The sequence below is a fragment of the Oncorhynchus masou genome, chromosome 26, assembly GCF_036934945.1.
Source record: "Oncorhynchus masou masou isolate Uvic2021 chromosome 26, UVic_Omas_1.1, whole genome shotgun sequence".
NCBI classification, from domain to species: domain Eukaryota; kingdom Metazoa; phylum Chordata; class Actinopteri; order Salmoniformes; family Salmonidae; genus Oncorhynchus; species Oncorhynchus masou.
In genome coordinates this window covers 18836665-18862896 of record NC_088237.1, presented here as the reverse complement: position 1 = coordinate 18862896, position 26232 = coordinate 18836665, and the positions used below count along the sequence as shown (strand labels likewise).

At 50.5% G+C, this 26232-nt stretch overlaps 1 protein-coding gene across 1 annotated transcript; it reads left to right on the top strand.

Annotated features, from left to right (window-relative positions):
• The first annotated feature begins 897 nt into the window (after positions 1 to 897).
• LOC135514951 (N-acetylglucosamine-1-phosphotransferase subunits alpha/beta-like) lies at positions 898 to 26194 on the top strand. The gene is made up of 21 exons (XM_064938709.1): positions 898 to 1201; positions 1299 to 1384; positions 1531 to 1650; positions 2037 to 2087; positions 2571 to 2773; positions 2941 to 3005; positions 3208 to 3342; positions 12488 to 12649; positions 12953 to 13132; positions 13279 to 13449; positions 14345 to 14468; positions 14594 to 14791; positions 15304 to 16484; positions 16709 to 16908; positions 17076 to 17295; positions 17498 to 17611; positions 17711 to 17796; positions 18055 to 18153; positions 19195 to 19362; positions 23769 to 23859; positions 24571 to 26194. The coding sequence occupies exons 1-21, from the start codon at positions 1070 to 1072 to the stop codon at positions 24640 to 24642; spliced, it is 3858 nt and encodes a 1285-aa protein (XP_064794781.1). The 5' UTR covers positions 898 to 1069; the 3' UTR covers positions 24643 to 26194.
• The last annotated feature ends 38 nt before the right edge of the window (positions 26195 to 26232 follow it).

The following is a 26232-nucleotide window of genomic DNA, read 5'->3' as shown; positions in this document are numbered from 1 at the left end:
AACAGTATTCCATTATTAAAGTGAACAGTATTCCATTATTAAAGTGAACAGTATTCCATTATTAAAGTGAACAGTATTCCATGATTAAAGTGAACAGTATTCCATTATTAAAGTGAACAGTATTCCATGATTAAAGTGAACAGTATTCCATTATTAAAGTGAACAGTATTCCATTATTAAAGTGAACAGTATTCCATTATTAAAGTGAACAGTATTCCATTATTAAAGTGACCAGTATTCCATGTCTATGTACATAGGGCCACAACCTCTAAGGTGTAGAATTGAGTAACTGGGTGGTAGCCAGCTAGTAACAGTGACTAAGTTCAGGCCAGGGTACTGGGTGGAGGCCAGCTTGTGATGGTTATTTAACAGTCTGATGGCCTTGAGATAGAAGCTGTGTTTCATTCTCTCAGTCCCAGCTTTGATGCACCTGTACTGAACTCGCTGGATGATAGCGGGGTGAACAGGCCATGGCTTGGGTGGCTGAGGTCCTTAATGATCTTCTTGGCCTTTGTGTTGTTGACATAGAATCAGCAGCATACCATCCTGCATCCCACAGCTGGCTTGCCTCTGAAGCGAAGCAGTGTTGGTCCTGAATGGGAGACCAGATGCTGCTTGAAGTGGTGTTGGAGGGCCAGTAGGATGCACACTTTCCTTTGTCTAAAAACATATTCCAATGCCAGGTGTCCTGGCTCTTTGTGGTCGCTAAATTCTCCTCTCTAGCCCTCATGCCATCATGGCCACCTAATCAATTTCAATTGGCTCATTTATCCCCCCTCCTCTCCCCTGTATAGGACACACCACGCTAAATGTAGAGCACAACTCCTCCTCGTCGATAGAGGGCGGTACTGAGTTGTTTTCTTAAAGCAGCACCCGGAACATTTGAGACAAGGCGCATATCACCATAAAGGAAGTGCAATGGTTGGTCATATGTTTTGACAGTTTTTGCTAGTTGTCATGTGACAAAGAAGACGTCGTTCGTTTTGTAGTGTTTATTTTATATTAACATCCGATATGCTCCCGCGTCTTCGGTGAATGACTGAAGAGATATGGATTGCAAAGGAGAACCATGGTGATAATCAATTCAGTACTGAAACTCTTGCAGAGACAGACCTACACCTGTCTGTCCCATCGCTATGGACTGTACCTCTGCTTTGGAGGGATAGTCCTCATGATCATCTCTGCCTTCCAGTTTGGAGAAGTAAGTAGCCTAGTTAGCTAACAAGCTAACCCTTGTCAAACGCAATGATGCAGCAGTTAACTTATCCCTCTCTCTCTCTCTCTCTCTCTGTGTGTAGGTGGTGGTAGAGTGGAGTAGGGATCAGTACCATGTACTGTTTGACTCGTATAGAGACAATGTAGCTGGGAAATCATTCCAGACTCGGTGAGAAACCCTCCCTGCCCAAGTGCTATCCACTACAGGGATAACCAGTGTTTCACTGTCTCAATTCACTATTCCAAATGGTGCTTTTGTCTGTCTACTGATTTGAAATGGATGTGTATCTTCTCTATGGTGTTGTGCCGCTGTAGGCTGTGCCAGCCCATGCCCATAGATGTGGTGTACACCTGGGTGAATGGCACGGACACCGACCTGATGAAGCAGCTACGTGGTGTGAGAGAGCAGCTGGAGGAAGAGCAGAGAACATTGCGGTACTTCACATGGTCACAGAGACTTCAGTTACACGTCACACACATTAGGCTACACAAATAGTATTACGTGAATGCACGCTGAACATATTTGTTTTGGACGGCGAGAGGGTTACTGTGGTCCACTGGGTGTTCTGAGAGGCGGTCATTAGCACGTTAAGGAAGCGGGTGCTTCTTCACATTACATGATTACTGTGATTGAATCATTCCCATTCATCCTGTTGTGAAGACTAGGGGACACCAAATAAGTAGTTAACTAATATTGCCAGTGGGAGATTGTGTTAGCTCAAAGGTCGATTGTCAATCACAATACTAGAACATTCCCCAACAAAACATTCCATGCGTTAACGGATCAGTGCGTTGACTTTCTGGACTGTTTCTCACCATAGGGAACGGCTGGGGAAGAATGCAAGTGATCCGACTGAATTGCCAAAGGACAGGTGAGTGACAAGATAGAAACACCTGTACATTACTGTAGATTTACTGTGGTTTTCATACTGATTCTTTACATCTCTAGCTCAATATGGATGCTTCCAAACTCTTAAGGGCAGGGAGCTGATGATGAACCATCTTATTGAGACACAAACTGCGGTCGTCTTAGATCAAGGGTTTTGACATTTCCTGTTTCTCGCTCAACTAAGTGTTTGGGAGAGAGGGTCTCAGTGTAGTCGACCAACCTGCAACAACAGTTGGCTTCTGCCAACAAACATTAAGGCATGAGATGCAACCACAGCACAAAGGAAGCCTTGTGCAAGGGGTGCAAATTGCAGCAAGACGGAGCGGGGTTTTTCACAAGCCATAGTGGTTCGGTAGAAGTAGAGACGTTGGATTGGCGTTGTTGACACCATCTTGGTGTTTTGTGACCTTTTTTTGACTGTTTTATCTCCCTTTTTCTCCTTAAACGTCTGTGTTTCTGTTTGCAGCGTGAAGCTAGAATGTCTGCTGTCCCATTGTATCACAGCGCCCATGCTAGCCCTGGACCCGGCTCTGCCAGGCAACGTCACTCTGAAGGAGCTGCCGTCGCTCTCGCCCTCCTTCTCCACCGCCAAGCTGCTGCTGCAGGTGGCCAAGCCCCTCCACCCCTCCACCACGGTGTCTGTGGTCGTCTTTCACTCTCAGGCTGATGGTAAAGAGTCATTGAAACTAACACTCCTAACTGGCACTCGACACACATGCTATTTCAGTTCACAGTTCTGCTACCCACTCAGTGCGAGAACACCAATCATGTCACCACAGCAGAATCTCTCACGGTCTCTCTCTTTCTCTGTCTCTTCTCCCCCCTCCCTTCCATAGCGGACAAGGCCTACACAGACGCTCCCCGTGAGGCTCTGAAGCGCTCTGTCTCTAGATGTTACTTGGTGAGTTACCTGACTCTGTATGCTATTAGAAGTTCTGTTGCACCAGACGCAATCAACACTTCCGAGACCTTTCTGATTCCAGCACAATTATATGATTGAGCATTTACCCCAATTGGATACACTGGTCCTTAAGGATGAATAAGCAAATGGACACACGGTCATGTGGTAACGATAAGCTACTGTGCTGTTGTTCATCCTGTAGACCACAGATAAGGAAGCACCGGGACTGGTCCGCATGCAGAGCCTGGCCTACCTCAGTGGCTTCCCAGCATCCTTCAAGGAGACCGAGCAGCTCAGAGTCAAACTGCCATCTGTTGTCACTGGCAAGATCAAGCAGGTAAGACTAACCTGGATGGAAGAAGGAAAACAAATGGCATAATCTAGCAGGAAAACACAGTGCTAAGTCAAATACTGTATTATTTTAGACAGGGAGAAGGTATCTGTTATTTCACTAGAGGGCAGTGTTTGACATGATACAGTATGCCATTTTATCATATGAACACGTTCGTTGTTTTCTTAACCAGGCACAGATATGCCACAATGTATTTTATTTACATTTAATGAGAAATGCAGATTTTTAGGAAAAAATATACAATTCCAGGAAAAATGAATATAATATGTAACTATATGCATATAGCCACAAGATGTCACCCTTGCTGTACCTCAGAATCATGACGTGAAAGATGGGCTAGTCATTGCCGTGCTCCAACCGTTGGTATATCAGACAGGATCAAGACAGAATCTATTGTGTTCAAACTGAACACGGACACTGTCTGTCTGCCATAACCACAGACCTTAAACAATATAATTATACCGGATTAAATAAGTAATAACACTTCAGCAGATGAGGTCTCCATCTATTTGAAGTTATTATGGTAGTAAAGAGCCCAGGTTTAGTTTGGCCACGGGTTGTCTATCTAATCATTTTCTCTAATCAGAACTGAAATGTTTCGGGGGACGAATGCCAGTAACAAGCCAGATTACTCTTGAGATAATCAAAGAAAAGAATCCAGTCATAGTTTACTGTAAAATAAATAACTGTAGTTCTGTCTCACCGCAGGCATTGAGACAGGCTATTACAAAGCTACACGGAGTGTACAAAACATTAGGAACACCTTCCAAATATTGTGTTGCCCTCAGAACAGCCTATTAGTCAGGGCATGGACTCCACATGGACTCAAGTTGGATGGATGTCCTTTGGGTGGTGGACTATTGTTGATACAAACGGGAAACTGTTGAGCGTGAAACACGCAGCAGCGTTGCATTTCTTGACACACTCAAACCGGTGTGTCCGGCACCTGCTACCATACCTTGTTCAAAGGCACTTCAATATTTTGTCTTGCCTATTCAATATCTCAATTGTCTCAAGGCTTAAAAATCCTTCTTTAAACTGTCTTCTCCCGTTCATCTACACTACAATAGAAAGTGTCTGTGATCTGCAGACTCCTGACTACAGTGAGCCCTCCTTATCATCCTACTGCCTCTCCTTCTCTTTTCTCTGTCTCTGTCTCGCTCGCTCTCTCTTCTCTCTCTCTCTCTCTCTCTCTCTCTCTCTCTGTCTCTCTCGTCGGGGGTCATGTGATAACAGAAGGGTATTAGGGTGAAACCCTATCTTGGGGAGCGGCCATGAGGTGGTTCCAGACAGCACACTGAAAGGTCACCAGGATTTTACTGACCTTCCCTTCTCTATCCCCCCCCCTGTTTTATCTTTCTATTCTACCCACTCACCCCCTCTGTCTCACATAGACCTTTCTACAGCCCCACAGGTGAGGTAGCCTTTATAAGCAGAGTGTATGGGGACAGGAGGTTCGGGGGGGGTGTCCATCCATCCATCCATCCATCCATCCATCCATCCATCCATCCATCTGTCTGTAGCACAATGCAGGGATCCAGTTTCAGAGAGGGGCAGAGAGAGAGGCGCAGAGAATGTGGAGAGGGGGAGAGAGAATGCAGAGAGACGGGGGAGAGGGAGAAAGAATGTAGAGAGATGGCGAGGGGGGGCATGGGGGAAGGGGGGAGAATGCAGAGGTGGCGAGGGGGTGGAGAGACAGGGAAAGAGGGAGAGAATACAGAGAGAGGGGGTGGAGAGCAGAGAGACGGCCAGGGGGGCAGCAGAGAGACGGCAAGAGGGGGGCAGCAGAGAGACGGCCAGGGGGTGGAGAGCAGGGAGACGGCCGGGGGGCTATAGAGAGACGGCTGGGGGGGGCAGCAGAGAGACGGCCAGGGGGTGGAGAGCAGAGAGACGGCCAAAGAGGGTGGGGGAAGCAGAGGGACGGCCAGAGGGGGGGGGCCAGAGAGGGGGGAGGGGGATGGCCAGAGGGGGGGGAGCAGAGGGATGGCCGGGGGGAAGAGGGATAGAGAGACGGCCGGGGGAGCAGAGAGACGGCCGGGGGGGGCAGAGAGACGGCCAGAGGGGCGGGGGGGGGAGCAAAGGAACGGCCAGAGGGGGAGAGACAGGGGAGAGGGAGAGGTGGAGGGAAGGGAGACGGCTGTAGAGACGGCGGGGGGAGAAAGACGGCGGGGGAGATGGAGAGAGAGCGGGAGAGGGGAGAGAAGACGGGGGAAAGAGACGGCGGCAGGGGGGAGACGGTGAGAGGGAGACGGGGGAGAGAGAATGCAGGGAGACAATGCAAAGACACGGCGGGGGAAGGGGAGAGAGAGAATGCAGAGACACGGAGGGGAGTGGGGGAGACTGCGGGGAGGGGAGCAGAGACACGGAGGGGGAGAATGCAGAGACACGGAGGGGAAAATGCAGAGACACGGAGGGGGAGAGAATGCAAAGACACGGGGGAATGCAGAGACATGGAGGGGGAGAATGCAGAGACACGGAGGGGGGAGAATGCGGTGACATGGAGGGGGGGAGAATGCGGTGACACGGAGGGGGGGAGAATGCGGAGACACGGATTGGGGGAGAGAATGCGGAGACACGGAGGGGGAGAGAATGCGGAGACACGGATGGGTTGGAGAATGCGGAGACACGGATGGGTTGGAGAATGCGGATACACGGAGGGGGGGAGAATGCGGAGACACGGAGGGGGAGAAGCGGAGACACGGATGGGGGAGAAAGCGGAGACACGGATGGGGGAGAATGCGGAGACACGGAGGGGGAGAATGCGGAGACACGGAGGGGGAGAGAATGCGGAGACACGGATGGGGGAGAATGCGGAGACACGGATGGGGGAGAAAGCGGAGACACGGATGGGGGAGAATGCGGAGACACGGAGGCGGAGAATGCGGAGACACGGAGGAGAATGCGGAGACACGGAGGGGAGAGAGAATGCGGAGACACGGAGGGGGAGAGAATGCGGAGACACGGAGGGGGAGAGAATACGGAGACACGGATGGGGGGAGAATGCGGAGACACGGAGGGGGAGAATGCGGAGACACGGAGGGGGAGAATGCGGAGACGGGGAGACTGCGGAGACGCGGAGGGGGGGAGACTACGGAGACGCGGAGGGGGAGACTACGGAGGGGGGGAGACTGCGGAGATACGGGAAGGAGAATGCGGAGACACGGAGGGAGGACACGGAGGGAGGGAGACACGGAGGGAGGGAGACTGCGGAGACACGGAGGGAGGGAGAATGCGGAGACACGGAGGCGGGGAGAATGCGGAGACACGGAGGCGGGGAGAATGCGGAGACACGGAGGGGGGAGAATGCGGAGACACGGAGGGGGAGAATGCGGAGACACGGAGGGGGGGAGAATGCGGAGACACGGAGGGGGGGAGAATGCGGAGACTACGGAAGGAGGGAGAATGCGGAGACAACGGAAGGGGGAGAATGCGGAGACTACGGAAGGGGGAGAATGCGGAGACTACGGAAGGGGGGAGAATGCGGAGACTACGGAGCGAGGGAGAATGCGGAGACTACGGAGGGGGGGAGCATGCGGAGACACGGAGGGGGGGAGCATGCGGAGACACGGAGGGGGGGAGCATGCGGAGACACGGAGGGGGAGAATGCAGCGGAGACACGGAGGGGGAGCATGCGGAGACACGGGGGGGTAGACACCGGAGGGGGAGAATGCGGAGACACGGAGGGGGGTAGACACCGAGGGGGGAGAATGCGGAGACACGGAGGGGGGAGAATGCGGAGACACGGAGGGGGAGCATGCGGAGACACGGAGGGGGTGCGGAGACACCGAGGGGGAGAATGCGGAGACACGGAGGGGGAGAATGCGGAGACACGGAGGGGGGGAGAATGCGGAGACACGGAGGGGGAGAATGCGGAGACACGGAGGGGGGAGAATGCGGAGACACGGAGGGGGGAGAATGCGGAGAAACGGAGGGGGAGAATGCGGAGACACGGAGGGGGGAGAATGCGGAGACACGGAGGGGGGAGAATGCGGAGAAACGGAGGGGGAGAATGCGGAGACACGGAGGGGGAGAATGCGGAGAAACGGAGGGGGGAGCATGCGGAGACACGGGGGAGGGAGACACGGGGGGGAGAATGCGGAGACACGGAGGGGGGAGAATGCACGGAGGGGGAGACACGGAGGGGGAGAATGCGGAGACACGGAGGGGGGAGAATGCGGAGAAACGGAGAGAGGGAGAATGCGGAGACACGGAGGGAGGGAGAATGCGGAGAAGACGCGGGACGGAGGGAGAATGGGAGAATGCGGAGAAACGGAGGGAGGGGAGAATGCGGAGACACGGAGGGGGGAGAATGCGGAGACACGGAGGGGGAGAATGCGGAGAAACGGAGGAGAATGCGGAGACACGGAGGAGGACACGGAGGGAGGGAGACATGCAGGAGACACGGAGGGAGGGAGAATGCGGAGACACGGAGGGGGGAGAATGCGGAGACACGGAGGGGGGAGAATGCGGAGACACGGAGGGGGAGAATGCGGAGACGCGGAGGGGGAGAATGCGGAGACCACGGAGGGGGAGAATGCGGAGACTACGGAGGGGAGAATGCGGAGACTACGGAGGGGGAGACTGCGGAGACTACGGGGAAGGGGGAGAATGCGGAGACACGGAGGGAGAATGCGGAGACACGGAGGGAGGGAGACACGGAGGGAGGGAGACTGCGGAGACACGGAGGGAGGGAGACTGCGGAGACACGGAGGGGGAGAATGCGGAGACACGGAGGCGGGGAGAATGCGGAGACACGGAGGCGGGGAGAATGCGGAGACACGGAGGGGGAGAATGCGGAGACACGGAGGGGGGAGAATGCGGAGACACGGAGGGGGAGAATGCGGAGACCACGGAGGGGGAGAATGCGGAGACTGGGTTGGAAGGAGGGAGAATGCGGAGACTACGGAAGGGGGAGAATGCGGAGACACGGAGAGGCGGAGAATGCGGAGACGCGGAGAGGCGGAGAATGCGGAGACGCGGAGAGGCGGAGACGCGGAGAATGCGGAGACATGGAGAGGCGGAGAATGCGGAGACACGGAGACACGGAGAATGCGGAGACGCGGAGGGGGAGATGCGGAGACACGGAGGGGGAGACACCGGAGGGGGAGCATGCGGAGACACGGGAGGGGGGAGAACGGAGGGAGACACGGAGGGAGGGAGACATGGAGGAGAGACACGGAGACACGGAGGGAGAATGCGGAGACACGGAGGGGGGAGAATGCGGAGACACGGAGGGGGGAGAATGCGGAGACACGGGAGGGGGAGAATGCGGAGACACGGAGGGGGGGAGAATGCGGAGACACGGAGGGGGAGAATGCGGAGAAACGGAGGGGGAGAATGCGGAGACACAGAGGGGGGAGAATGCGGAGACACGGAGGGGGGAGAATGGGAGAAACGGAGGGGGGGGAGAATGCGGAGACACGGAGGGGGAGAATGTGGAGACACGGAGGGGGGGAATGCGGAGACACGGAGGGGGGGAATGCGGAGAAACGGAGGGAGGGGAGAATGGGAGACACGGAGGGGGGAGAATGCGGAGACACGGAGGGGGGGAGAATGCGGAGAAACGGAGGGGGAGAATGCGGAGAAACGGAGGGAGGGAGAATGCGGAGACACGGAGGGGGGGAGAATGCGGAGACACGGAGGGGGAGAATGCGGAGACACGGAGGGGGGAGAATGCGGAGAAACGGAGGGGTGTGAATGCGGAGAAACGGAGGGAGGGAGCATGCGGAGACACGGAGGGGGGGGAATGCGGAGACAGGAGGGGGAGAATGCGGAGAAACGGAGGGAGGGGAGAATGCAGAGACACGGAGGGGGGGGGGAGACACGGAGGGGGGGGAGAATGCGGAGACACGGAGGGGGGGAGAATGCGGAGACACAGAGAGGGGGAGAATGCGGAGAAACGGAGGGAGGGAGAATGCACGGAGAGACACGGAGGGGGAGAATGTGGAGACACGGAGGGGGGGAGACTGTGGAGACACGGAGGGAGGGAGACTACGGAGACACGGAGGGAGGGAGACTTCGGAGGGAGGGAGAATGCGGAGTATACGGATTGGGCGAGAATGCGGAGACACGGATTGGGCGAGAATGCGGAGACACGGAGGGGGGGAGAATGCGGAGATCACGGATTGGGCGAGAATGCGGGGACACGGAGGGAGGCGAGAATGCGGGGACACGGAGGGAGGGAGAATGCGGAGACACGGATTGGGGGAGAATGCGGAGACACGGAGGGGGGGAGACATGGAGGGGGAGAATGCGGAGACATGGAGAATGCGGAGACACGGAGGGGGGGAGAATGCGGAGACACGGAGGGGGGGAGAATGCGGAGACACGGAGGGGGGGAGAATGCGGAGACACGGAGGGGGGGAGAATGCGGAGACACGGAGGGGGGGAGAATGCGGAGACACGGAGGGAGGGAGAATGCGGAGACACGGCGTGGGAGAGAGACAGAGAGGGGGGAGAGAGGGAGAGGCCCCACAACCCCCATCTGCTCACACTGTCGCCTAGAAAATACTGCCCTCTGTTTGTGTGTTCCTCTAACTGACATGTTGTTATTAATGTATAGCTAACTTGTATAGGATAGCCTATTGTTTATGTACTCGAGGTTAGAATGTGCAGCTAGTGTGTATGTAGAGAATATACTAAAATAGTAAATCAATAGAAGCAGTAAAGTATAACGACATTTAAAGCCATGATAGTCACACAGTCATACTATTTTGTTGCTTTATGTGTATCATTTATAGGTATTTCAGATTTGTATTGAACAGACCGTACGAGATAATGACCGTGGGAAAAGATGGAGAGAGATTGTATCAAAGGGAAGTAGGCTGTTGATATTGAAGTCGTGTGCCAGAAGCTGCCACATACCCCACGGGGAATTCATAGATTCCACCAAGACACATCATTTCCCCGTTCACCTCACTGGCCTTCATCATATGACTGGAATGACCCCTGGTTATATTGTAGACCAGCGTTTCCCAACTGGCGGCTCGCAAAATATTATATATATTTTTATTTATTTATTGTTGGACAGAAAATACTGTTAAAACAGCAGGAAATGAACTCCTTGTGATTTTTTGGGACTGCTTGGGAAACCTGTTCCCAAGCAGTCCCACTCTTAATAGAGACACGTGATCGTATACAAACGTAGGCAAGGTTTATAATAATGTTTTAGTCAAATATTCCATCTGTTTGGGCTTCTTTCGATCAACTTTCAGTCTACAAATGATTTGTCACTCTGTTCCGGGCCACCAGCCATCTTCTCGAACAAAATCAGCTGAATCTAGTTGATGATCCCTGCTGTAGAGTTTGAGACGTGGAGGGATGATGGATCGACGATCATATGACGTTATTTACTGGACTCTGGTGTGTGTTAGACTCTCGTGATACACGCAAGATTTGGTTTGGGCTACCCAGGTTAGGTATATTTAGGCTTCAGTTTTTTGCTTCCGGAGCATGTGGTTCAAGGTTTTACTGTATTTGTGGTTTGTATGTATACACATCTTTGTCTCAACTGACTAATGACGTTTTTAAAAGTAATGAAGTAGTTTAAATGTCAGGAGTAGGAACAACAGTTGATGTTTGGATCCTCTGGTCACTATTGCCATTGGCTCATGATAATGGGTACGACGAGACCTTATACAGTGCCTTGCGAAAGTATTCGGCCCCCTTGAACTTTGCGACCTTTTGCCACATTTCAGGCTTCAAACATAAAGATATAAAACTGTATTTTTTTGTGAAGAATCAACAACAACATGCCCAATTTTTCAGTTTTTGATTTGTTAAAGTTTGAAATATCCAATAAATGTCATTCCACTTCATGATTGTGTCCCACTTGTTGTTGATTCTTCACAAAAAAATGCAGTTTTATATCTTTATATCTTTATCTTTCCTAGTAAAGCTATATAAAGCCATGTTTACTATTGTCTTTTTGTTACCGTGACATGGAGGTGTGTGTGTTTGTGCACTTGTACAGACACATGGAGCTGTGTGTTAACAGATCCTATAAAAGGGGCTAATAAAAATGGAAGTGTGATCTCCAGTTGGCTGTCCTTGCCTCATCTTCGGGATTTATATAACAACAGGAGCAGAGAAAAAACGCGAAGGCTGAGAGGGAGATCAGCAGCAGTAAGGTGTTTGGGTTCTGGCTCAGTGGTTTGTCTGGAAGGCTATGGACTAAGGAGATGAGGGAGTCGGGACAGATGGTTATGAGAGGCAATGACTGAGATGAGACACGCACACAACGACTGAGATGAGACACGCACACAACGACTGAGATGACCCACGCACACAACGACTGAGATGAGACGCGCACACACACAACGACTGACTGAGATGAGACACGCACACAACGACTGAGATGAGACACGCACACAACGACTGAGATGAGACACGCACACAACGACTGAGATGAGACACGCACACAACGACTGAGAAGACCCACGCACACAACGACTGAGAAGACCCACGCACACAACGACTGAGATGACCCATGCAAGGATACCGAGCCTGCCTTCCATTCCAACCATGAGATCAATACCAGCTCCCCCACACAGAAATGACATCACAGAACTTTCCAAGAGCCCGCCACACTCTTTCCTTCCTTTGAACCCTGCCTCACTCACTCACTCACTCACTCACTCACTCACTCACGTTCCCATATCCCCAGTGGCATGAATGTGGAGTATTCTTTCTTGAAGGGTACAGTAGTTGTGGTTGGTGGTGACGATTCCTCTGCTTTGATGTGGTCCATCCTTTAAACTGGCCACGGGTCAGAGGTTATAGGTCAACAAAGCAATTTGATTTTGATGAACCCAGCTCACGTTCAGCCTAGTAGTCTGTGTATGCACCCGTCATGTGGTGGCTCTGTCATCTCTGTCACACGGAATTCTTCCCTGGGACAGGAGCGGTAACCAAAGTCACAATAATGGATTTTAGGCCCAGCGCCATAAAACCTTTGACATGGCCACTACGTCTAAAGTGGTTCATAAAAATATCTCTGTTTTGTTGTGTCCTTGGCTCCAAATAAAGACTGTGATATTTAAGTTGTTTTCTCATGGCTATGCTGAGTAGCATCTGCTGTCTCTGGTGCCACACTGACATGTTTGTCTTTCTGTCTCGCTCTTTCCCATAGTTCCAGCTGTATACGGAGGCCAGTATCGCCCTGCTCCATCTGAACAGCCCTCAGGACTTTACTGACCTGACCCAGCAGGCCAAAAAGAACCTGACCCTGGACGGGAAAGAGCTGACCATCAGCGCTGCTTATCTTTTCTGGGACCTGACTGCCATCACACAGGTAGGACCCCACTCTGCCTCTGTCCCGTCACCCACTATCTATCAGGGAAGATCAACGGTGTATGTTCAGGATAAAAGACGAGAGTTAGCGCTCCTACTGCAGTTCCACTGTCCATTCATGGTGTAGTAAGTATCACTGAGTGGAACTAAACTGCTGGACTGAGAACTTCCATTGTTCTCTACCTATATGACCGTGAGGATAAAATACAATGACATGTAGTGCAAACATTTTGGATTGGTCTCTTTTCAGAGCACGATGAAAGCATGTCTCAGACCCCTCTGCTCTGCTCTCTGCCCCCACTAGTCGAAGCAGGACGAGGACGTCTCGGCCAGTCGATTCGAGGACAACGAGGAGCTGCGTTATTCGCTGCGCTCGGTGGAGAGACACGCCCCCTGGGTGCGGCACATCTTCATCGTGACCAATGGGCAGATCCCCTCCTGGCTGAACCTGGACAACCCCCGCATCACCGTGGTAACACACCAGGTACACCTGAGACCTACAGTACTACTCTCACATGATTGTTGACAATAACAGAAAATAAGGGATGTTGTGACCGGAGCAGGAAGAATTCTGGGCCTTTAGTTAGGAAAAATAATCCAAGTTGCCATATGATTGTCTCTCCTGTGTAGGATGTCTTCCAGAACCACACCCACCTGCCTACCTTCAGTTCCCCTGCCATTGAGACCCACATCCACCGAATCCCAGGCCTGTCTCAGAAGTTCATCTACCTCAACGACGACGTCATGTTCGGGAAGGACGTGTGGCCTGACGACTTCTTCAGTCACTCCAAAGGACAGAAGGTCCGGGTCTAGACTGAAATTCAAGTGTTACTAAATCCATAGTCTTGAATTTAGCTCACAAACTCAAGTTTGTGCTAATGTAGACTCTTGATCATTTCATATAAATATAACATGCAGTTGAAGTTGGAAGTTTACACCTTAGCCAAATACATTTCAACTCATTTTTTCACAATTCCTGACATTCAATCCTAGTAAAAATTCCCTGTCTTAGGTCAGTTAGAATCACCACTTTATTTTAAGAATGTGAAATGTCAGAATAATAGTAGAGAGAATTATTTATTTCAGCTTTTATTTCTTTCAGCACATTCCCAGTGGGTCAGAAGTTTACATACACACTCAATTAGTATTTGGTAGCATTGCCTTTAAATTGTTTAACTTGGGTCAAACGTTTTGGGTAGCCTTCCACAAGCTTCCCACAATAGGTTGGGTGAATTTTGGCCCATTCCTCCAGACAGAGCTGGTGTAACTGAGTCAGGTTTGTAGGCCTCCTTGCTCGCACATGCTTTGTCAGTTCTGCCCACAAATTTTCTATAGGATTGAGGTCAGGGCTTTGTGATGCCCACTCCAATACCTTGACTTTGTTGTCCTTGTACAGTGAATTATAAGTGAAATAATCTGTCTGTAAACAATTGTTGGAAAATTACTTGTGTCATGCACAAAGTAGATGTCCTAACCGACTTCCCAAAACTATAGTTTGTTATTAACAAGAAATGTGTGGTGTGGTTGAAAAACAAGTTTTAATGACTCCAACCTAAGTGTATGTAAACTTCCAACTTCAACTGTATCTCTTTAGCATGAGATTGGGTTATGTTTTGAGGAAAAGTTCTGTTATTTTGTATATTGTAATATTGTCTTAACATCCCTACTGTACCTCGCCTGTCCTCTCTCCCTACAGGTGTACCTCACGTGGCCGGTCCCTAACTGCGCTGAAGGTTGTCCTGGCTCCTGGATCAAAGATGGCTACTGTGACAAGGCCTGTAACAACTCCGCCTGTGACTGGGATGGTGGCGACTGCCTGGGTGACAATCTCTCCTTATCCCTCCCTGTACCAGTCTGCCTCTTCTCCTTCTTCCCTTCTCTCCTCCGTCACAACTCGTTGTTCACTGAGCTTGATATTCTTCCTCTTCTCCATCCCACCACACAGGAGCTGGGGGCAGCCGGTTTGGGACCGGTGTGGGCGGAGTGGGTAATCAGCCCTGGCAGTTTGCCGGAGGTCTAGGTGGCATCGGGGGCGTGTCCAGCTGTAACCAAGGCTGTGCCAACTCCTGGCTGGCAGACAAGTTCTGCGACCAGGCCTGCAACGTGCTCTCCTGTGGCTTCGACGTGGGCGACTGTGGACAAGGTGAGTGTGACCTGAAGTAGGGCCAGGAGTTTTTCTTAATCACCTGACCTGGAAAAGCTTTATTTATAGCTAAAATATTGATAACTAACCCAAGATATGTGATGTGCAGTTTACAATGGGAGCAAATGAGCACAGTGGGCAGAACAAGCAAAGAGGTGGGCAGTGCCAAGCACGAACCAGCCAGATCCTATTGCGCCTTTTAACATGTATTTACATATTTTACGTGAGGGAACGCCTACTCTGTGAAATGCGCATGTACAATAACTCAATTCGCCCTTGAGCTCCTTTTAAACAACGTAATTATTTTTGAAACTTTGGCAGGTTCAAGTCTCCAAATCTTACTGCAATTTGTTCGTAACAGATTCTACTTTTGTAAAGAGAAGACTGAGAATGTTTCATTGATGAGAAAATGCGCAGAATGTCGGCCAAGTGTGTTTCCTGGTCTGGTCACATTAGCTCATCCAGTGAGGTGGAAGAGCAGTGATAATCGTGTGTGTGTGTGTGTGTTGTAGATCACTTTAACCAGCTCTACAGTGTCACCCTGCTGAAGAACAGGACCCTGTACACCCTACCGGTGGGTGAGACCAGGCCGTACTTCAGCTTTGCAGGCGTGGCTCGCCGGGTGACCGAGGCCCAGGTCAGCGACAACCCGGCCGTGCGCCATACCTCGGTGGCCAACAAGTGGAAGACGGTCCACCTGCTCCTCCACTCGGGCCACAATGCCTCGCTGGTCCACTACAACCTCACTGTCCAAGGGGATGACGACAAGGAGTTCTCCCTGACCTTCAGCGTGGCTGTGGACACCCGCCAGCTCCCCCAGCCCAACGCGTCCGTGTCCGACCCACTCCACAAAGACGGATCCAAAGAGGCCAAGCCCACCACCGCCACCGCAGAGCCTGAGGTCCCTTTCGAGGATGTCCCTCTGGAGAAACAAGGTCCCCGAGTCCTGAAGAGTTCACCTGGGGAAAATGAGGTGATCGTGGAGGTGCCTGCGCTGAATGTGTCCCTGCTACCGGTGGCCTTGCAGAGTGAGCTTCAGAGGCTGCAAGGAAAGCTCCTGGTGGGTGACATCACTATGAAGGGTTATAACCTCACCAAGGCTATACTGCTGGGGCCGTACAAAGCTCTGGCCAATCAGGGCCCCAGGTTAACACCAGCTGACCAGATCAAACCCCAGGACAAGCCTTTTAAATACCTAGTAGGACATGTGGTGAGGAGAGAGGTAGACGCACCACAGCTAGTGGAGGCTAACCCAGAAGAACAACACACTCCAGAAAGAAACGGAGCAGAGAAGACCAAAGAGCCAGAGGGAACCGAGGCACCAGAGGAGGTGCCCAAGTCGAGCATCGTTGGTGAGAAAGAGAAACAGAAAGCACAAAAGACTCCAGCAACCCCCATCCCAGTTCTAGTGGATGGGGAGTTTCCGAAAGCCGCTAAAGCCCAGGACACCACCCCCACAGAAAAACCTCCACTGTCCTCCAAGCTGCTGAGCACCCTGGTGGGCAGCATGTCCAAAGCCAGGGGATCAGAGGACCAATCACAGCAGCAGCGGGCAGGGGCCAAGAAGGGACCAGAGGAAGGAGCAGAGGGAGCCCGCGGGGTTCCTTTTGGCAGGAAGCTGCACCACTACATCTCCTCAGATAGAGGCTTCCTGCCCTGGGAGAGACGGAAGTACTTCCAGGACCTGCTGGAGGTGAGCTGGGGTTGGGTTGTAATAATGTTACAAGGTCAGTCAGGAAGAATCCTGGCTCTTGAGATGAAGAACATAGAATCGAGAGCAACCATGCATTGGATTGAATCGCAAAAACTGTATGTTAAACTTTTAGTGTTTCAAATGTAAATGGGAATCTGAATTTGATCAGAATGTTAATTGTGTATTCTCTTGCTGCTTTCTGGCTCTTTCTATGGCTCCTATAGGAGGAGGAGCGTCTGGAGGGAGAGCTGGCGTACCAGGCAGACAGCGCCGCCGCTGGCCGGAGGCTCCAGGACACCTTCGCCGACTCCCTTCGCTACGTCAACAAGCTGCTCAACGGCCAGTTTGGCTTCACCTCCCGCAAGGTCCCCGCCCACATGCCCCACATGATCGACAGGCTCATCATGCAGGAGCTCCAGGACATGTGAGTAGCAGGAAATGTCTTCATACGGGAAATACTGGGTTAGTAATATAGAAGACCGAAGTAGCTGTTGTGAGTGCTTGTCTAACAACAGTAGCACTCATTTGTTTACCTCGTTAAAGTGAATTAGTTGCTGAACAAACTGATATGTGAATGTCTCCACCTTTCAGATTCCCACAGGCGTTTGACCTGACGTCGTCTCACCGAGTGCGTCACCCGGAGGACATGCAGTTTTCATTCTCCTACTTCTACTTCCTGATGTCGGCCCTGCAACCGCTCAACGTCTCGCAGGTGTTCGACGAGATCGACACGGACCACTCCGGCATTCTCTCTGACCGCGAGATCCGAACGCTGGCCACTCGCATCCATGAGCTCCCCCTCAACCTACAGGTCAGTAGAGAAGTCTGGGTGTAGAAGATCAGGTCCCTGCGTGTCCATGTTGTCTATCATCGAAGGCCAAAGTGATCATAGATTGACACGACTACTCTGAGACACTTTATGAATACCGACCCTGGTTTTACTCCTGTTTTAAAAGCTGATCTCAAACCAGTTGTACAGTGAGGTTAATGTGATAGCGTGTGGCGTGTTGCAGGATCTGACAGGTCTGGAGCAGCTGCTGATCAACTGTTCTAAGACTCTGCCCACCAACCTGACCCAGCTGCATATCGTTAGCCCTACACAGGAGGCATACTACGAAGCCAGCATGGTGACTACTCTACACGGCCTCTGTCCTGTGTCCCAACAACATTTATAAGGTGTGGTAGACTTGAGGTGCAGAGACTGATTCATGTATTTGAATCCACAGCCTCCCGTCACTAAAGGTCTGGTGGTCCACTGTAAAGCCGTCACAGAGCGCATCCACAAGGCCTTCAAAGACCAGAACAAGTACAAGTAAGTCCTGTTCTCCAAAAAAAAAAAATGTATGTCAAATGTGTGAAACAACAAAAGAAAATGCTGTAAAAATGTTTATTTTTGTCCTCCTGAAGAGGGGGTGGTTGGGTCTATGAAAATACAATAAATAAATAAAAGTCCTGTTCTCTACCATCAGCCACTGTCCTTAATCGATATATATCACCCATTCTACATTTTCTCTGAATATCCTGACCCTATTTAAGAACACAGTAAACATGGAAACCTCTCCTTTGACAGGTTTGAGATAATGGGCGAGGAGGAGATAGCCTTTAAGATGGTGCGGACCAACGTGTCCCATGTGGTGGGCCAGCTGGATGACATCAGGAAGAACCCCAGGTGAGGTTAGAGAGTTGGGCCAGTAACCTTTAAGAGGGTGTGGACCAACGTGTCACATGTGGTGGGCCAGCTGGATGACATCAGGAAGAACCCCAGGTGAGGTTAGAGAGTTGGGCCAGTAACCTTTAAGAGGGTGCAGACCAACGTGTCCCATGTGGTGGGCCAGCTGGATGACATCAGGAAGAACCCCAGGTGAGGTTAGAGAGTTGGGCCAGTAACCTTTAAGAGGGTGCGGACCAACGTGTCACATGTGGTGGGCCAGCTGGATGACATCAGGAAGAACCCCAGGTGAGGTTAGAGAGTTGGGCCAGTAACCTTTAAGAGGGTGCGGACCAACGTGTCACATGTGGTGGGCCAGCTGGATGACATCAGGAAGAACCCCAGGTGAGGTTAGAGAGTTGGGCCAGTAACCTTTAAGATGGTGCGGACCAACGTGTCACATGTGGTGGGCCAGCTGGATGACATCAGGAAGAACCCCAGGTGAGGTTAGAGAGTTGGGCCAGTAACCTTTAAGAGGGTGCAGACCAACGTGTCCCATGTGGTGGGCCAGCTGGATGACATCAGGAAGAACCCCAGGTGAGGTTAGAGAGTTGGGCCAGTAACCTTTAAGAGGGTGCGGACCAACGTGTCCCATGTGGTGGGCCAGCTGGATGACATCAGGAAGAACCCCAGGTGAGGTTAGAGCATTGGGCCAGTAACCGAAAGGTCACTGGTTCAAATACTGGAGCGGACAAGGTGAAAGATCTGTCGTTGTGACCTTGAGCAAGGTACTTAGTGACCCGAGCTGTGACCCCACTCCCTGCCAGTGTCTCGGGGAGTTGGGATATGAAAGACACATTTCCATTACATACCTGTGTGTAACAGGACAAAGATAAGCACCCCCCAAATAATTATCATTGTCTCTGTGCTTTCTGTAGGTGTCTAGCCTAGTGCCTGCCTAATTAATATGTACTACTTCTTCCTGTTTTATTGTCATACTACCTTTCCATATGACCATGATGTGGATTTATGATTTGACCACATCACTGTGTTTCCTCACAGGAAGTTCATATGTCTAAACGACAACATTGACCACAGCCATAAGGACGCAGGGACTGTCAAGGCGGTGCTGAGGGACTTCTATGAGTCCATGTTCCCCCTGACCTCCCAGTTCGAGCTGCCCAGAGAATACCGCAATCGCTTCCTCCACATGGGAGAGCTCCAGGAATGGTAGGACTGGGGTGGTTTATACTAGAGAGGGGAATGGTAGGACTGGGGTGGTTTATACTAGAGAGAGGAATGGTAGGACTGGGGTGGTTTATACTAGAGAGAGAGGAATGGTAGGACTGGGGTGGTTTATACTAGAGAGGGGAATGGTAGGACTGGGGTGGTTTATACTAGAGAGAGAGGAATGGTAGGACTGGGGTGGTTTATACTAGAGAGGGGAATGGTAGGACTGGGGTGGTTTATACTAGAGAGGGGAATGGTAGGACTGGGGTGGTTTATACTAGAGAGGGGAATGGTAGGACTGGGGTGGTTTATACTAGAGAGGGGAATGGTAGGACTGGGGTGGTTTATACTAGAGAGAGGGGAATGGTAGGACTGGGGTGGTTTATACTAGAGAGAGGGGAATGGTAGGACTGGGGTGGTTTATACTAGAGAGAGGGGAATGGTAGGACTGGGGTGGTTTATACTAGAGAGGGGAATGGTAGGACTGGGGTGGTTTATACTAGAGAGAGGGGAATGGTAGGACTGGGGTGGTTTATACTAGAGAGGGGGGAATGGTAGGACTGGGGTGGTTTATACTAGAGAGGGGGGAATGGTAGGACTGGGGTGGTTTATACTAGAGAGGGGGAATGGTAGGACTGGGGTGGTTTATACTAGAGAGAGGGGAATGGTAGGACTGGGGTGGTTTATACTAGAGAGAGGGGAATGGTAGGACTGGGGTGGTTTATACTAGAGAGGGGGAATGGTAGGACTGGGGTGGTTTATACTAGAGAGGGGGAATGGTAGGACTGGGGTGGTTTATACTAGAGAGGGGGAATGGTAGGACTGGGGTGGTTTATACTAGAGAGGGGGAATGGTAGGACTGGGGTGGTTTATACTAGAGAGGGGAATGGTAGGACTGGGGAGGTTTATACTAGAGAGGGGGGAATGGTAGGACTGGGGTGGTTTATACTAGAGAGAGGGGAATGGTAGGACTGGGGTGGTTTATACTAGAGAGGGGAATGGTAGGACTGGGGTGGTTTATACTAGACAGGGAAATGGTAGGACTGGGGTGGTTTATACTAGAGAGGGGAATGGTAGGACTGGGGTGGTTTATACTAGAGAGGGGGAATGGTAGGACTGGGGTGGTTTATACTAGACAGGGGAATGGTAGGACTGGGGTGGTTTATACTAGAGAGGGGGAATGGTAGGACTGGGGTGGTTTATACTAGAGAGGGGAATGGTAGGACTGGGGTGGTTTATACTAGAGAGGGGAATGGTAGGACTGGGGTGGTTTATACTAGAGAGGGGAATGGTAGGACTGGGGTGGTTTATACTAGAGAGGGGAATGGTAGGACTGGGGTGGTTTATACTAGAGAGGGGGAATGGTAGGACTGGGGTGGTTTATACTAGAGAGGGGGAATGGTAGGACTGGGGTGGTTTATACTAGAGAGGGGAATGGTAGGACTGGGGTGGTTTATACTAGAGAGGGGGAATGGTAGGACTGGGGTGGTTTATACTAGAGAGGGGGGAATGGTAGGACTGGGGTGGTTTATACTAGAGAGAGAGAGGGGAATGGTAGGACTGGGGTGGTTTATACTAGAGAGAGGGGGGAATGGTAGGACTGGGGTGGTTTATACTAGAGAGAGATGGGGGAATGGTAGGACTGGGGTGGTTTCTACTAGAGAGAGGGGAATGGTAGGACTGGGGTGGTTTATACTAGATAGGGGAATGGTAGGACTGGGGTGGTTTATACTAGAGAGAGAGGGGAATGGTAGGACTGGGGTGGTTTATACTAGAGAGAGAGGGGAATGGTAGGACTGGGGTGGTTTATACTAGACAGGGGAATGGTAGGTCCGGGGTGGTTTATACTAGAGAGGGGAATGGTAGGACTGGTGTGGTTTATACTAGATAGGGGAATGGTAGGACTGGGGTGGTTTATACTAGACAGGGGAATGGTAGGACTGGGGTGGTTTATACTAGACAGGGGAATGGTAGGACCGGGGTGGTTTATACTAGAGAGGGGAATGGTAGGACCGGGGTGGTTTATACTAGACAGGGGAATGGTAGGACTGGGGTGGTTTATACTAGACAGGGAAATGGTAGGACTGGGGTGGTTTATACTAGAGACAGAGAGAGGGGAATGGTAGGACTGGGGTGGTTTATACTAGAGAGAGAGAGGGGAATGGTAGGACTGGGGTGGTTTATACTAGAGAGAGATGGGGGAATGGTAGGACTGGGGTGGTTTCTACTAGAGAGAGGGGAATGGTAGGACTGGGGTGGTTTATACTAGATAGGGGAATGGTAGGACTGGGGTGGTTTATACTAGAGAGAGAGGGGAATGGTAGGACTGGGGTGGTTTATACTAGACAGGGGAATGGTAGGTCCGGGGTGGTTTATACTAGAGAGGGGAATGGTAGGACTGGTGTGGTTTATACTAGATAGGGGAATGGTAGGACTGGGGTGGTTTATACTAGACAGGGGAATGGTAGGACTGGGGTGGTTTATACTAGAGAGGGGAATGGTAGGACCGGGGTGGTTTATACTAGACAGGGGAATGGTAGGACTGGGGTGGTTTATACTAGACAGGGCAATGGTAGGACTGGGGTGGTTTATACTAGAGAGAGGAATGGTAGGACCGGGGTGGTTTATACTAGAGAGAGGAATGGTAGGACCGGGGTGGTTTATACTAGAGAGAGGGGAATGGTAGGACCGGGGTGGTTTATACTAGAGAGAGGAATGGTCGGACCGGGGTAGTTTATACTAGAGAGAGGGGAATGGTAGGACCGGGGTGGTTTATACTAGAGAGGGGAAGGGTAGGACCGGGGTTGTTTATACTAGAGAGAGGAATGGTAGGACCGGGGTGGTTTATACTAGAGAGAGGGGAATGGTAGGACCGGGGTGGTTTATACTAGAGAGAGTAATGGTAGGACCGGGGTGGTTTATACTAGAGATAGAGGAATGGTAGGACCGGGGTGGTTTATACTAGAGAGGGGAATGGTAGGACCGGGGTGGTTTATACTAGAGGGGAATGGTAGGACCGGGGTAGTTTATACTAGAGAGGGGAATGGTCGGACCGGGGTAGTTTATACTAGAGAGGGGAATGGTAGGACCGGGGTGGTTTATACTAGAGAGGGGAATGGTAGGACCGGGGTGGTTTATACTAGAGATAGAGGAATGGTAGGACCGGGGTGGTTTATACTAGAGAGGGGAATGGTCGGACCGGGGTAGTTTATACTAGAGAGAGGAATGGTAGGACCGGGGTAGTTTATACTAGAGAGGGGAATGGTAGGACCGGGGTGGTTTATACTAGAGAGGGGAATGGTAGGACCGGGGTGGTTTATACTAGAGAGGGGAATGGTAGGACCGGGGTGGTTTATACTAGAGGGGAATGGTAGGACCGGGGTGGTTTATACTAGAGGGGAATGGTAGGACCGGTGTGGTTTATACTAGAGAGGGGAATGGTCGGACCGGGGTAGTTTATACTAGAGAGGGGAATGGTAGGACCGGGGTGGTTTATACTAGAGAGGGGAATGGTCGGACCGGGGTCGTTTATACTAGAGAGGGGAATGGTAGGACCGGGGTAGTTTATACTAGAGAGGGGAATGGTATTATATATTGGAGTGTATCAGTTGAATATGTGATCTGCATTTAGTACATTATTTTTTCATTATACCATTAATTGGTGGCAGTGCAGAAGCACAATGTGCACACAATACAAGATGCCTGTACAGATGCTTTTTCAATTGTAGTATCTGTCCTAAATGATAGATGGACAGATACATTATCCTACTGTATCAGGGCCATGTGAGACAGAGGTCTCTCCCCATTTCTCCAAGAGAAGAATGAAGGATCCTGTCTGTCAGCACCTCCGAGTGTTCAGCACTGCCATGAATGATCGCTGGGAATCCCAGGGGGTTAGAGTGGGATCCTGCACTTATAGCGCCAGGCCTGAGCTGGAGGAATCTTCCCAGATACCGATACTTTAAAATTAGACTCATATGATCCACACACACAACACTCCAAGAGTCACAAGGGTGTTAGTGAAGTGACAGGTGGTTGGTAGCAGAGGTCCCCTGGTGTCTGGTCACATTGCCACCCCTTTACCCTGTCGTCCTTTCCCCTAGAACCACATGCATTTCATCATGACCTTTAACCCTGTTATCCAAGCCTAAAATATTTCATAATTGAGACTGGACTCTGAATATGATAGTGGTGACTTTTTTTGAGTTTCTGTTTTTGTATTCATTGATACTCCCCAAAAACATTTCACTATGTCCATCACCCAATCAAATGTCATATTGGAGACTGGGATCAGAATATGAGAGTGATGACTTTCAGCGAGCTATCTGCTTTGTCAGGAATTCATTGATGGCCCAAAAATAGTTTGTTTATTTTTGCTGTCTTACTGTCTTGTCTCTGTCTTACAGGCGAGTATATCGAGACAAGCTGAAGTTCTGGACCCACTGTGTATTGGTGACCCTGGTGATCTTTACTGTCGTCTCCTTCTTTGCCGAGCAGGTCAGTAGGACTTTACACTGTCATGTATATTTCCGCCTCGCTAATATAAACGGCACACTTGTAGCTTGATGATGTGCTATTTAGCACTTAGTTAGCCCCAGGGCTCTACAGGGGCACGTATCCCTCACTATCAGTTGAGCTTTGGAATGACTGAAATGAGACTGAAACCTGTCCCTCTTTGGACCGTGAGTAGTGGATTGTGGTTGCATGGTTTCTTTGTTGATCATGACACCCATTAGATCCGAGGGGGTCAGGGTAAAGTTTCTCCTTCAGCGGCCCTAATAAAGGTTAATCGCCAGAGCGACCGTGGAGGAACGTGCAATCCACACTGGGCCATGGAGGAATCTGATGGCGCTATCTTGTCTTTGTCCAAAAGAATCATCCCTCTCCTCAGGCCGAAGGCTACGCTCCTCCTTTTTTTCATAGGCATCAGGTGCTTTGTTTGTAAACTGCCTCCTGAAGTTGGAGAGCTGTTTACATCTCTGGTTTATTGGCTCAAGCTTGGACCAATAAACCAACTTTTGGTGACTTTACAGGACTTAAGTTGACTCTCCCGAAATGCTGTTGCCCTGATCTGTTCAAAGTCAAGAAAAATAAAGCTAAAAGCTTCTGCTCAGAGCCACATGCTGACAGAGTAATGTCGCTTCCTCCTTTTTCACTCATTTGTGTTTTTGTGACCGTTCCTTTTGCGGTATTTTCTTCTTCCCTCAGCTGATTCTACTGAAGCGCAAGCTGTTTCCCAGACGCAGGGTCAGCAACGATGTCAACCCAGAGCGTGTGTGAAGAACGAGGGAAAACGTCCTTATCCACCCCTCTGCATCCTCCCTCTCTCCACCCTGCTACCTGTCCTCTCCCTCCACCCTCAACCTCTCGCTGAGTTCAAAGTGAGGGCCATGCATGGGTAGGTGGAGAGTGAGGAGGGCTATCCCTAAATCTCGAAACGTCCTCACCTGGGATTGCGTCAGCATGGGTCAAGGAGTGGGGGACTCTGGTAAACAACGTAAATCATGTGTGGTGGGTAAGATGATTGACAGGCATCACCTGGCTGGGAGATGCTGTGCCAGCGGACAAAGCCAGAAACTTCTCTTCCCTTTCACCAGGGGCGCCAGAGGAACTTATCACCCACACGCCAGGCTGTGGAGAAGGACACTGACTGAGCCAACTATGTGCTAAACTGCTCCAGTCCAGTCAGTGTGGGCAGTGTGATTGATGTACTGTTAAAAGCATGATCTGGAAGCGATTGGCGGGAGACACCATCACTGGTGTGGGTTTACAGCACCTTTAACCATGAGAGCTGTAACCTTCCGAAGCGTTCGAGGTTAGGTTGGACACTATTTTTTTTAATTGAACCTATATTCCACAGAAGGAAAAAAGGGATCGGGAAGGGAAGGGGTTGATCAGAATAACAGGAATTATGCCATTTGACCTGTTTCATCATGTCACTGTCTACATTCAACACAAGTGCCTTATTTTAAAGAGTGTTACCTGAAGTATCAGACTGTATGACCGTGTTTACCCATTGTCCCTGCTTGCCTTTTTAAATGTCTTGGTTGGATTTGCTATTTACATGTCATAAGTGATTTATTTCAAAGGCATGGGGTTGTGGGTGAAAAATGGCGCACCGGTTGTTTTTTAAATCATGAATGTTTCACACAGTGTGTCTCTGTGGGATACTGTACATATAGCTCTGCCAGTATCTGAAATTCACATCTCTGCAGCATCTGATTGTATTGTTCAGTGAATGCGTTCCTAATGAATGCCACGGACTGTTAATTTAGCTCCACAAGTGTTCTACTACTGACCCTCAATTCTATGGTCTCTCTGTTGAGCCTTCGTTGCCTGCATTTGGTAGCTCTCCTCTCCGCTTACAAGTGATGCATTGATGTGAATGATTGCCAGCAGCAGTAGAACCATGATGTTTGCTACCTTAGTATTGCTGAACTGTGGTATGCAGTGTGCCAGATTTACACAGCAAGCGTAAATCTGGGACACTCAAATTAGGATATGTAGAAAGGTTACTTAAGAAAAAATTGGGGTGGGTGTATAATGCGAACATTAGTAACCCAAAGGTTGCGTGTTTGGCTCTTTGGCAACTAACTCATTTTTAAATACTTGGCAAATTGGAATTTGTAACATGTACTATATGGCGTGCCATGGATTTATGTACAGAATAACACAAAATGCTCTGAGACCAGGTTGAATTACAGCAATGGGTGGTATGCATGGCCATTTGAAATGAGTCTCTTGGGAGTGTCCAATTCACAATTTTAGTTTAGTCAACACTTTGGCTCATCCCAAAATCAAATAAACCTGAATCACTTGGTTATGCTTTAAATCATGAAATGGAATTTCTTGAATGGAAAATATTTCTTT